Source organism: Poecilia latipinna, unplaced genomic scaffold (genome assembly GCF_001443285.1).
Source record: "Poecilia latipinna isolate Pla-1442-1.1 unplaced genomic scaffold, P_latipinna-1.0 Scaffold280, whole genome shotgun sequence".
In the NCBI taxonomy this organism is placed as follows: domain Eukaryota; kingdom Metazoa; phylum Chordata; class Actinopteri; order Cyprinodontiformes; family Poeciliidae; genus Poecilia; species Poecilia latipinna.
The window spans coordinates 394,764-408,142 of record NW_015112896.1 but is presented as its reverse complement, the minus strand read 5'-3'; the positions used below and the strand labels follow the sequence as shown (position 1 = coordinate 408,142).

At 37.8% G+C, this 13,379-nt stretch overlaps 1 protein-coding gene across 1 annotated transcript in view; it reads right to left on the bottom strand.

The window, feature by feature from the left end:
• Positions 1 to 9,422, bottom strand: part of LOC106948266 (WD40 repeat-containing protein SMU1-like) — a 14,683-nt gene extending 5,261 nt beyond the window's left edge. Inside the window, exons 1-10 of the mRNA XM_015033849.1 lie at positions 9,176 to 9,422; positions 7,350 to 7,560; positions 6,308 to 6,460; positions 6,096 to 6,212; positions 4,683 to 4,805; positions 4,147 to 4,266; positions 3,765 to 3,881; positions 3,502 to 3,629; positions 1,478 to 1,604; positions 202 to 363 (exon numbers count right to left, since the gene is read on the bottom strand). Coding sequence (XP_014889335.1) covers positions 202 to 363; positions 1,478 to 1,604; positions 3,502 to 3,629; positions 3,765 to 3,881; positions 4,147 to 4,266; positions 4,683 to 4,805; positions 6,096 to 6,212; positions 6,308 to 6,460; positions 7,350 to 7,560; positions 9,176 to 9,201 — 1,284 coding nt within the window. The 5' untranslated portion in view covers positions 9,202 to 9,422. The remainder of the gene's footprint in view (positions 1 to 201; positions 364 to 1,477; positions 1,605 to 3,501; positions 3,630 to 3,764; positions 3,882 to 4,146; positions 4,267 to 4,682; positions 4,806 to 6,095; positions 6,213 to 6,307; positions 6,461 to 7,349; positions 7,561 to 9,175) is intronic.
• Positions 9,423 to 13,379: the final 3,957 nt, after the last annotated feature.

Below are 13,379 nucleotides of genomic sequence, written 5' to 3'. Positions count from 1 at the left end.
TTTTTTTTGCAAAAACAATAAAAAATAATTAGAAAAATTTATTATGTTTTTAAAAAAAAAAAAAAAAAAAAAAAAGGTAAGATTTAGTTATTGCTTTTAGAGCCGATTAGTTTAAAAAAAAACAAGAAAGAAAGAAAATCACTAATAATTTCCATGAAGAAGTGTAAGACTGTTTCAAACCAAGTCAAACGATGCTCTCACCTGGCCGTGCATGTTCATGATGACCACCGTACTGGAGTGGTTACACACCACAAACTCCTCAGGCTTTTGGGGAAGAGGAATCACATTGTTGACTGGGACTTCTGACGTCATTGACTGGGATTTGAACGTGTGAATGCATTCGCAGGATTTTGTGCTCCAAATCTGAGAAGAAATATTTTCCAGCTTAACAGTTCTAGTCGGAAGTGTACAGGAACTCGTTTTTGGCATAAACACATTCGAACCAAACACACTTGAGTGAAATTTTTAAAACAAGAACTGGGTGCAAGTGTGAATTACTTGTTGGTTTTCTCTAATCCAACATGTATGAGCCTGTATGCACATAACTGTGCATACAGGCTCAGATATATATGCACACACACACACACACACACACACACACACACACACACACACACACACACACACACACAAAATGTCCCTTAGCAAGTTGCAGAGAAGCCACACACTTTCTGTATCCATCAACAAAGTTTGGTCATAATTCTGCCTGAATATTTAACCACTTTTCTTTTTAGGAATGGCACATTTAAGTCAAGTTAGTTGGTTTTCTTACAGCTATTCAGTGGGGTTGAAATTGGAGTCATCTCAATAGCTTAATTAGCCAGCTTTACCCATTCCAGAACCATTTTATTCCTATCAAGTGTTTGACATTGTTGCCCAGTTGGAACACAGAGTTAATTAAAAGTTTCTACTTTTAATTTGATGGGAAGCTGAAGAATTTGGAAGAAGTTATTGGTTACTTCGTCGCTGCAGGGCTGCCAGGGAAACAAACCCCATCACCTTCTAACAACTTCATGCTTCATGGCTGCATGAAGATTTAAGTTTATTCAGCTTAAACTCTTTATCGCTGTGGTTAAAATACATCCATTTTTATCCAATCTGTCCAGAAAACTTTTATTCAGAATGACCTGAGGAAATCTGTGGACTATGCCAACTCTGCCAAGCAGAATTTTACCAGGAATCTAAATAAGTGTGCAAACACTCCAGACCAAATATCAATTAGGTTGTATAAGTATGTTTAAGGATATATTCATAAATATCTACAATAAATTCAAACTTGTGCATCCAACTCTTGTGTTCAAAAGTTTATGAAGTTGTGTGATGTACAATCATTCCTTTCTGTACCAAAGCATCCTTAAAAGCTCCAAAAATATTAGATCTATGCCCCGGATGATTGTATAACTTTTGACAGGAACCATAACTTACATCTAATGTGGCATAACTAAGTGTGGACCCAGACTGCTTATGTAAATCATACCTTAACAGTGCCATCGGCCGAGGCGCTGATGATGTGAAAACCGTCCTGAGCGAAGCACGCGTCGTTTACAAACGATGAATGTCCTTTCAACTCCCTCAGCGTCTTGCCTGACCTCAGCTCATGGATTCTGAAAATGATGTCGAAAAGCAAATGACATAAAGGAAAGCAATGACTACCTTTTTTTTTTTTTTGAACCCTCTGTTTAACTGGAGGAGCGTATTATTCTTGAAAGCAGACAAAACGTGTAGCCACTGAGTTATTTTTAGCTCCTGCTGAGTGAATGGGTGCAGATGAGCTAAACCATGACAAAACACCTCACGCTTACTGATTCACTTTGTCTCCTGGAAAGGAAGACTCGCTCCTTGTGAGGAATTTTCTCGACTTGAGGATCCGTAAGGTGGAGAGACACGTTGCAGCTTTGTGCCTGAGCGCATGGTACCTCAGCTGCACCCACACAGCACATGTGCCTCCAACTCGAGGCTCAGCCCACCCCTCCCCCCCCCCACCCAGGAGTCAGATATAGCATTCAACCCCTCAAAATGAAAGGAGAGTCAGTGTTTGTGTGCAGAGGGGAAGAATGGAACAAGCAGAATACTTTGAAGGCGCCACAACTTTGCAGATTTGCTTATGCTAGTGGATTAAAATAGGTGATTACAGATGCTAATTCTGTACTTTGAAAGTTGTTTTCTGTGTAAAGTGTATAGTTACGTTAGTTTGGATTCATGTTTGCAGAAGTTTGAAATGCAAGCATATGTACATTCATGTTATTAATATCCACCCAGCCTGTTACTTCAGAAAAGAGTCATACATTAAACCGCAGCGCCACAACTGAAGATCACTAACATCTTGAATATTTTTCATGCATTTTTTTTTCCTAACTTGTTGCCCACCCACTCTTGTGTTTCTTATGAATTTACAGTGGGCTGTAAAAGTAAACTGATAAAACAAACAAAAAAAAAAGCACCCATCTTCCTGCTGTCCTTCATGAGTCGATGCCTGTATGTGCATCTTCCAAACCTTTATGAATCATCTTTCAGGTCAATAAGATCTTTCGCTTTCCTCCCACTGCAGACAAATCTGCTTCTGCACAAGACTCCAGAAACCAAACAAAGCTCCTACCTCATGTTTGGTTACTTTAGGAAGTCAATTTCAGAATTAAGGCTGTTGTAATGACCCATTTTTAATCACAGAAATCAGATAATTCCAAGGAACAATGCTAACCTGCTCCATTTCAGTTTGATCTTTTTTATACATCTACATTTACCATAATTTATTTTCAAATTTAGTCACATTTTTCTGTCATTAGATGTTATACTTTAAGTGTTATGTATATTACGCACAAGCCTGCAACATGTGTATACAAACGTAACATAAAAATTTATAAAATAACAACTGGTAAATATGTCTAAAACATCTCAAACTAAATGAAAATTTGAATGCAGTGGTAAAAAAATAAATAAAAAAATGTAATGCTCAATGTGCTAGAACTATTTAGCAAGGAAATTATCCTGAAATAGTTTTTTAGAAAATGATTTGTCAAACAATTAGTGTTGCCCTTTTGGTTATTTACTTGATAAAACCTCTTTTTACCAATGGAGTAGCTCTAATTCTTTTCTCAGCGTTGAAGTTTACTGGGGGAGATGGATCTTGATCATCTGACGAAATCAGTCAGTCCTGATTTCTTCTTAATCCTCTTTTAAATTCACCAACTGGCAATTGTTGTACAGGATGTAGGACAGAGATGACCGTGACAGAAGATTGATTTTGGGGCCTTTGAACCTTTTATGTGATAATTTGGCTGTATGGTTTCCACCAGGTGTTTTCTTTTTGTATTTTAACAATTCCAAGATGACATATACTCTAAAAATGTCCCCAGGGTCTTTTAAAGACAAACGACCCACAGCAACATGGATACTCCACCATACTTAGCAATGGCATGTAATGCTTTCCACATATTGACTCGTCAAGTCAATATAGATATGTGGTATGGCTTTGAGCTCACTGTGGACGCTGTGAAATCCCACCTTATGGTTTGGTCAAACGAGGCACTGAGGATATGGTCGCTGTCCTTTGAAAAGCTCAGACAAGTCACACCTTTGCTGTGAGCGTGCTCGAACCTTCGCACACACAGGCCACTTTGGATCTTCCACACCTTTTTCATCAACACACAATGACATATTTCAATGTTTTAGAAACATGCACATTTTCTATTCAAATAAACATACCAAAGCTGAGACTCAAACAAGAAGGCATCAGCTGGATTCTTACACTGTTTGACCAAACTAACCTTAATTTTGCCATTCTGAGCTCCTGTGGCCAGTAGATCTACATCTTGACTGAAGCACATGCACAGCACAGCATCGTCCATCATCATGAAGCTTTCTTGGGCCTGATACTTGAGATCCTGCAGGACGCCATTTATACACAAATACACAGCACACACAGACCCGTAAATAACAAAAGAACATTACGAATACAAATCTAAAGCATACCGCTAATCACAAGAATGGTTTTGAAATTATAATCTTGATTTTTTTTTTCTTTTTTTTTCTTTTAAGAAGTTGGGTAATGCGTAAACATTATTCAAACAAATGCAAAACAACTTTATCACTATTCATGTAACAAAATTCAAAGGGAATATGTCTAAAAATGTGAAAAAAACATTTTACCTTACAAATCTTTCCACTGTTGAAGTTCCAGAACACAATAAACCCGTCCACTGATCCGGTGATTAAATACTTCCCATTAGGAGAGAACCGGGCGCATTCTACATGTGAACGTCGTCCAAACTGCATATTTAAATCACACATAAAAATTACATAAGATGCCTCTTCTACAACAACAATTTGGAGCGTATATAAACACAGAGCAAAAACAAAATTTAATATCAGTCATCCTCAGGGAGAAACACATTTCTCCAGCGCTCTGCATCAGCGTGGGCTGACCATTCTTATCACTTTTGTCACTGGAAAGCAATAATGAGTGGTGCCTAGGAGCTAGTACTGAGAATACAAACTGACTGGAAGAGTTGTCCTGAGGCGAAAAAGGCAATTAGTTTTGTGTCAGAACGTCCAGTGGATGAATTCACTTATAAAACAAAATCACACTGACCACAAATTGACCAGACAGCACGACTTCATACATTTATTGTCCGAGCAGTTTCCTATGGACCAATACAGAAATGTGCTGATTTCTGTTGATTTACCTTCATGTGGCGGTACAGCTGAGATGGAAAGCTTTCTTTCTCCGCATGCTGCTCCTTGTTTGTCGATGTGTCGATTGTCATTTCAGGGGAAAGATAATCTGGATTTATCTGTCGCTTCATATACTGCAACAGGGAAAACAACACAAAACTTAAAGCTGTAATACCATATAGGGCACTGGAATCCCTCATGGCTGTGTGTTCAGTCCGTTACAGTTCACACCACTACACATGAGAAAAAAACGATCATTCAATTTGAATTGGTAGGACTTATTCATATGAATTATTGGCCAATGTTCAGGCCAATGTTATTCACATAATATAGTCTACTTCAGCTAAAGATGAAAAGAGACTGTTTGCATACTTCTGGATCCATTCAGATGCAATTAAAGTCGAGCATTGCCCAAAATAACACTCTACATTTATGACCCAGTCCTTCAATTCGGTACCAAAAAGGTATTCTTGAAATTTTAATGTAGCATTCCGGGACAGAAATCAATGAAAGCAAGTAATGTCCAGTGCAATTTGACGTTTTTAACCTTTTTTTTATTTTCTCCTCAGGACAGACAGATTTCACATCTCCAATGCTAGCAGAAAAAAGAATGCCATAGTTATCATTCAGAGCTAGACCTTGAGCTTCTCTAAAGCCTGCATAACAGATCTACTGTTATGTCTGTGATTTTTTTTTCCTTTTAGCTGAGAAATTTAGACAGTTTAAAAGAGCCATTACTACTTTGTAGCTTATATTGCTATTGCAATTGCTATCTCTTTCGTACAATTATTTTATTATATTTCAAGAATATTGATTAAATTGCAATAGTTTTCATTTTTTAAGTATTTTAAAGTACTTTGATTTAGACTTTGTGCATGAAAACATCTCCTTCCTTGGACAAGTTTAATTAAAAGTTTTGATGCAAAGACAAAGAACCCTTTTTTCACAAGAAAAAGTTCTGATCAGCTGTGCCCAGTGGAACTATTTGTACATTTTTTGTCTTGTTTTTGTGGACCTTACCGGTTTGCCTACCTACAAAAATTCTTGAGACATTTTCTCTGCAAACATTTCCAAGAAGAGACCTTTCCTGTGCAGCTTCCTAGAGACCGTGTTCCCATATCATCCAATAGAAAACCCTCCTGTGGATAAACCCGGAGAGTTACCGCTTTCTATTATTTGTCCCTATGTAGCCCCAGCTGGAGTCCAAAAGTCATCTCTCTAAACATTCGAGCCTAGACGACATCCAAGGTAGAAGATGACAGAGGTCTTTAACAGCAAGCATAGAGGCACACACAACAAGTCCTGTGACAGTAGGACAAAATAAAAAAAGGACAAAAGCGAGAGGAAACGCACATCAATAACGCGCATTCCCCTGGCATGTAATTAGAGTGAGTACTGAGAAGAATATTGATCTCTGAACTCACGCTGACTTGTTCCAGGAGTCCAATGAGGCGAGAAGGAGGCACCACACTGACCTCTCTCGCTAAAGCCTCAGCTATGGCTCTGCGCTGCTTCTCCTTACTGCTGCCCTTTGGGTACGCCTGCAGTGACAGAGAAAGGGGGTTTCGGCTTGGACATCACACCCTCATGCAAATTGTTTTCGCTTGAAGGTAGAACACTATACTTATTTTCTAACCTCTCGAGGGTCAAAGTAAGGACACGTCAGCAGTTTCTCCAGATGGGCGTACCTCTCTGGCTCGGTCTGATTCAGCAGGATCATTGGGTCAGTTTGTCTGAGGAGCGAACGGGCTGCACCCACCTCCCTCATTTCAATGAGCTCCATCACAACCTGTTGAGAAGATCGCTGGTAATCGGAGATGCTTTTTACTGTCTTGAAAAAGAATTACTGCCCCCTGAAGGTATTCATGTGGTGTCACATTAAAATCACAAAAATTTTTTTTTTTGTATTTTATGTTGTATACCAACACAAAGTAGTGCATAAATGTAAGGTGGAATGAAAATTATTCATAATTTATAATATTTTTTTCACAGGTAAAGCTCTTAGTCGATGCTTTGTAGAATCACGTTCCAAAACAATAACAGTGTCAAGTGTTTAAGGAAATGTCTTGACATGCTTTCCGAATGCAGAGTCCGAAGAATTCTTATGCTTTTCTCTCCAGGCTTTACAGTTTAGGTGGTCAGTCATGTTTTGTCTGGAGTCATGCTGTTTCATTCCATGATGGAGTAAGCATTTCTTTCTAGTATCTTCAAACTTTAGAAGTTGTTTTTTTTTTTTTTTTGTTTTGTTGTTGTTTTTTATAACTTAACACTGTTCTGAACTTCCCCACAATTTTATTGAACACCAAGCCATGTTTACTATCAAAACCTCTGAGGTCAAATTGAACAGTTGCATCTATACATAGGGTAAATTACACACTGCAACTGGCTAGATTGGATTTTAATGATGAGTATCAAAATGAAGGATAATGAAAACAATTATTTGTTCTTTTCAGGTTTTTGTTTTGTGATAAATGTTTAAAGTCATGCATTTTCTCCTTCTAATTCATAATTATGCACTACGTGGTGTCGGCCTGTCGCATGAAATCCAATTAGAATACATTGATGCTTGTGGTTAAAATGTGGCAAAGTGGGAAAATGTTCAAGACACATGAGCTTTTTTCAAGGCATTTGCAAGGCATAACACTCACAGGTTATCTGCTGAGCAAACTCCAACTCACCTGTTCATAGAGGTCAATCAGTGTGTTGTCAGGCAACTTGAGAGACTCAATGGCCAGCAGAACAGAGTCCCAGTGGCCCCTGTTTATATCCTCTATAAAGCTCTCGATGCTTTGCACGGTGTTGAGAGAAACTGTGGTTTCCTCCTGTAAGGTCATCAGCGTGCGGTAGAGGTTATTCTCCTTGAGGTACTGCATGATCAGACGGATCACACTGCAGACACAGAGAAGACAAATCTCTAAGCACTTTACTTTCTTTTATTGATTTTTTCACACAATACCACAGACTATCATCATCTCTGAAATTAATTCGATACCAGTGACTCTTTTCCAAATATGTGGATTTTGTGTCCAATTTACTGCCATCTGCTGTTCAAGAATCTACTTCATCACTTTTGCCCAGAAACATGCACCTGCAGGCAGTAGAGCATAAGTATAAATACCTGTCTCACCTTTTTAACATTTTCTTATATTGCAAGGCATTTTTTGGAGGTTTTGTGATAGGTAAACACAAAGAAGAACACAATAGTGAAGGAAATGGATATATTGTTTTCATGTCTTTTGTATGAACCAAAAAGTGTGGCGTGTGCTCCATGTCAACTCGGTCCATGCGAAACACAAATCTGGTCTGTATAATGAGCCATTCTTGAAATAAAGGTGTTTGCACATTGTAATGAGCCATATAGAGGGCACAGAAGAGGACAGAAGAGAGCAAAGCTGAAAGACTGTGTGATAATAAAAAAGATATATAATAATAACACTGCACCAAAAATTCAAAACACCAGCCCACATTTAATCATGATTGTGGCAACATCATCTTGTGGGGATGTTTTTCTGCCATATGCTACAAACACTGGAAATTTCAGCAGGAAAACCACACTAAACATTCAACCAGCGATACAGGAAATAGTTTAGAGCAAAGCATACTGAGATGTTAGAACGGCCCAGTCAAAGTCCAGACCTTCTCCTAATTAATAATTCGTGGCAAGACTTGTATTTTAAGGATTATGGATACTTTCTATCCAATCATATTGAGCTGAAGCTAGTCTACAAAGAATAAAAAAAGGTTTTAATCTCCATGCTCAAGCAAAGCTGGTAGACATACCCCCAAAAAACCTCAGCAAACGTATTGCAGATATATGCCAAACTTTTTATATTTCTTAAGAGTAAAAACATAAAAACTTAAAAATAATGTATAATTTTCCTTCGTCCTCACACTTATTTTCTACTTTATGTTGGCCCATGGCGTAAAACCCAATAAAATGTACTGAAGTTTGTGCATCTAATATGACAAAATGTGGGTAAACGTTCAAGGCATGTGAAGACTTTTATAGTATAACATCAACTATTACGCTTTTAAAACATTTCGTGAGTACATATATCATCTGTAAGAAAATAAAAGCAATGGACAGTACTGTCATCATACATACAAATTACCAAGCGCAACACAGAAGGGGTGGGGGGGAAATCTACATGGGGAGGAGCAATTACAAGATCAACAGGCACATGTGGTTCATGGATGCAGGCTGACAAAATAACCAATTCTCTCCCAATATCTGCGAGACTTAAAGATCAAATGGCTTTGTGCAAACGTGTGAGCAAAAACGTCAATTTCTTCAGTGTTGTTGTTTACATAAACAGAACTATGCAGTGTGAAAAGAAAACATCAAGAGCTCGTTCGTTCTTTTTTTTTCTAACTGGCTTTAAATATAATTTCAAGTTAAGTTAACACACGAAATACAATCACGTATTATAACCCGTTCTGTGTATTCTCTCGTGATATGATTTGCTCTAATTGTTCATGCATTGAGGATCAGGCGTGCACTTACTCAGTGGGCTCCAGCTCCACAGCCATGTTTTGGGATGTTGTCTCCTGCTGCTGCCGCAACACACTGACGCTGCGGAGGCTTGGCTCGGAGCGCCTCTCGCTGGAGCCACGTGAAGACGGCGGGTCGGAGACCACCCACCCGCACGTGCCGTCTCTTGCTTTTCGTATATGCTCGTCGCGGAGAGGGGAGCGGCGGTCCCAAACGTGGGACTGCCCCCGGCACGCACACAAAGAGTGTCAGAGTTGCGCCTCCCTCACTGTGACGCAAAGAGGTTTTCTACAGATGTTTCCGAGCACGTTGAGCGCGGGGAGAAGCGGGATGCGGCTGCTGCAGTCCCAGCAACAACAGCAGCATCAGCACCTCAGACAGATCCTCGTGGCTTAAAGCGTGCGGCAGCAGGAACGTTATTATTCCGGCTCTAATCGCTCTAATGGAAAACCCCCATCCCTGTCCTGCTCGTCACCATGCAGAGCTGGATGCACCTGTCCTTAATGAAAGGGCATTCTCTCAGAGAGGTTGCGTGTTATTTTGTCTCATAACACACCGGGCGGTTTAAGTCTCACTAAATTGATTATTCATCATCCACCACGTCACCGAGAGTATTTATTCTAATCTGTTTGCTTCTGCTCAGTTATATTTAATCCACAACCACTGAAAATCATGATAATATCAGGAATTAGGATCAAGGAGTTAAGTTGTTTGAAGCTGAATCTAATGGGGAAAGTTCCAACAAAGGTTCAAATCTTGTCCATTAGCTGTAATGTTATCCTTTGATCGTTTTCACGGCGCTTCTGATCGATTTCTCTGTAAAACAGCTCATATAATCACTCAAGGTCGTAACTTTCAGTTTAGTCGTCTGCTAACGAAATTGTAAAATAAATAAATAAATGAGGTCTTGTGTGGAGGTCTTCTTACACCGTTTTGAGTTGCCTTTAGGTATTTTTCCTACTTTTGTCACTCAAGCCTGACAAAAAGAAAAGCAAGTCACCAAATACAGTTTTCCAACACATTGTGTGTGTTTATAATTTTTCATTACTAATATAAGAGGAGGGAAACTGGCTGATAGCAGGGAACGAAGATTAAACTTCCTGAAAAGATGAGACAGGCTTTCTGGAAAATCCCCTTCTAATGTAAAATACATGACAGATTACTGGGTAAAAGTAATCTGTCTAGGTAATGATTTTTTCTCAATCTCTGCAACTGTGCTTATTCCTCTCATCATCAACAACAAATCCTGTGATTTTGGAAACATTTGCTCTTTATATGCCAGTTGTTAGGGCGGAACCATATATTTTAGCTGCCTGAAATAGTCTGTTCCCCCTCTATAACATGGGAAGAAATTAACTTACCAGCAAGTCTTTATCTGTGTTTGTTCCTCTCATAAGCAACAACAAATCATGTGATTTTGGTAACATTTGCTTCTTATTTGCCAAAGTTAAGAGGGGGGAACAACATATTTTATCTATTTCAGCTGCCTGAAATAATCTGTTCCCCCTCCATTTCATTGGAACAAATTAATTTACCAGCAGGTCTTTAACTGTGTTTATTCCTCTCTCCATCAACAACAAATCCTGTAAGTTTGAAAACATTTCCTCATTATTTGCCAAAGTTATGAGGGGGGAACAATTTAATTCAGTGTTAGAATTATATCTTGTGATTCAGGCTTCTTTAAATGATTAACTACACTTATTGAAATGCCTGTTCCCCTTTCCATTTCCTTTCTGTAAACAAATGTCTTCTTCTTGTAGTGATGAGTCCAGTTAGAACAGATGAGACCACTGAACATGTCTTTTTGCTGTTCTTGCTATTATAATAAAGAGCGGTTTGAGTGAAAATCACTGACGACTGCTTGGTAATTAAGAGTGACAGTTCATTTCTTCATTTAAATTTTTACAATTTATTTCAGTGACTCAATATATAGAATAATTACACACAGACTGATGTTTTCAAGCTTTTTCTTTCAGTTAATTATGTTTTCCTGCACACAGTTAAACATTAATAGTTAAAAAAAACATTTTATTTCAGAAATATGGGCTTATAGGGAAAAAAAGGCTCAATACTTTATTAATGTTAGTTATCAAAAGGTGCTTTTAAGTTGACAAAAGAACATATATATTCTAACTTATTTCGTATAATTAGATCTTTTTAGCTGGTACAGCAGTGTTTAAGGTTATTATATGGGCACATCAGGATGTATTTTTAGGTTTGGGTTCAGTTTATAGTTAAACAGTAAAAGGAGATGAGAGACAGAAACAACCATCGCTTCAAAGACATGTCTCTCTACCCAGCTCTTAGATGTTTCAGAGAAGACACAAAAACGAGCCACAAACCAGAATGTAAAATCATTCACAAGATCTTTATTAAATTTGTAGAAAAATGGCCGAATCACTGGTTTCTACGTCAGTTTTAGCTGAAACAATGTAGCTGTAGTGTCAGGTTCTTGTCAGCAGGTGGCAGCATGAAGCTGCTTCTCTGTCAGGCCTGCAGGTGGAGACATGATGTGTGGTTGTTGCTGCTGGAGGTGAATCATTCAACAGAAAACTCATCACTCAAAAACAGTTTGTCGGGAGAAATAAATTTATAAAGATTAAAGAAAAGACTCGGGTATCAGATAGTCGTATTCACCTGTTAAGTGGGTCAAACTCCACGACTAAACTGAATAAAGAAGACCAACATTTTAGTAAATAATCTTTATTATCTAAGAATAACAAACTGTTATTTTCTTGCCACTTTTGAATTTAAATTTTAATCCATATCATAATTAGATTTTATAATATTAAAAATAAAATAGAAACCTTAAACAAAAGGTTCATTAGGATTTAGTGAACTTTATGTCTGCTGTTGCCATCAAGAAATATTATTTCTCCTGAATCAGGAACTCTGAAAGAAAATGAAAATATTACACATATTTTGAATCAATATTTTAATAAAACAAATATACTAAATCATTCACAACATACCAGTGCCTAAATTAACATCTAACATGCATCTGCTAAGCAAAACCATTGATCAAAGCAAAGCATAAGTAGAAAAAAAGATAAACACACTTATGGACATTTTCATCTTCAAAAGGAAAAAAAAACATATTTGACAGAGAATGCACATTTATTCAAAGAGTATAATTGAATTTTGAAGAACCTCAGTAATTGAGAGTGACACCAATAAGTACAAGCAAACTTTTTATACAATCTTCACCACGTGGACAGTTCCCGCAGTTCTGGCCTCCACCTACAGAGAACCGGTTCGGACCAGTTCCAACAGCGACCTATACAAAAACATATCGCGGCTGTTCCACATCATCTTTTCATAAAAGAAATTTAACATAGTTTCAAAAAAAGGAATTTCTGAGTTCTTTTATTCTAAGTGAGTCAAAGCACAAAGTTTCACACTTTAAAATTTAAAATATTCCAACTACAACACAAAATGGTTCCAACAGCTCTAGAAGTCTGAAAGCTGACAGCATTCAGCCAATTAGTCTTGTACAAAATTCAATTAATATTTCACTACACTTGGAAAAGAAAGCAAGTTTAAAAAAAAAAACATACATAATGTGAATATATTTTTAAAGACACTCAAGTAGCTCACTTAAAAAAGTCTTCAATGGAAAGACAACATTGTCACAAAAAGGCGATTTTTCCCCCCCTGGTATTTTTAGCAAAACTTATTTGAAATGCTTTACTTCTCTGCTACATTTAAAAATGTGTAATTACTCCGCTGCCAAACAGCAAGTTACTAAAAAATTGTAGAACTAGAGGTTCAAATTATGCCGTCTCACCTGTGTGAGTTCTCACGTGAACAGCTAAAAAGTCTTTTCGAGAAAAACTTTTTCCACATGTCCCACATGAGAAAGACTTCTTATCTGTGTGTATTCTCATATGAACAGTTAAATTGCTTTTGTGGGTAAAACTTTTCCCACATGTCCCACATACGAAAGGCCTCTCACCTGTGTGAATTCGCATATGAACAGTTAAACTGCTTTTATGAAGAAAACTTGTTCCACATGTCCCACATGGGAAAGACTTCTCACCTGAGTGAATTCTCATATGATTAGTTAAACTGCTTTCATGAAGAAAACTTGTTCCACATGTCCCACATGAGAAAGACTTCTCATCTGTGTGTATTCTCATATGACCGGTTAAATTGCTTTTTCTGGCAAAACTTTTTCCACATGTCCCACATAAGAAAGGCCTCTTACCTGAGTGAA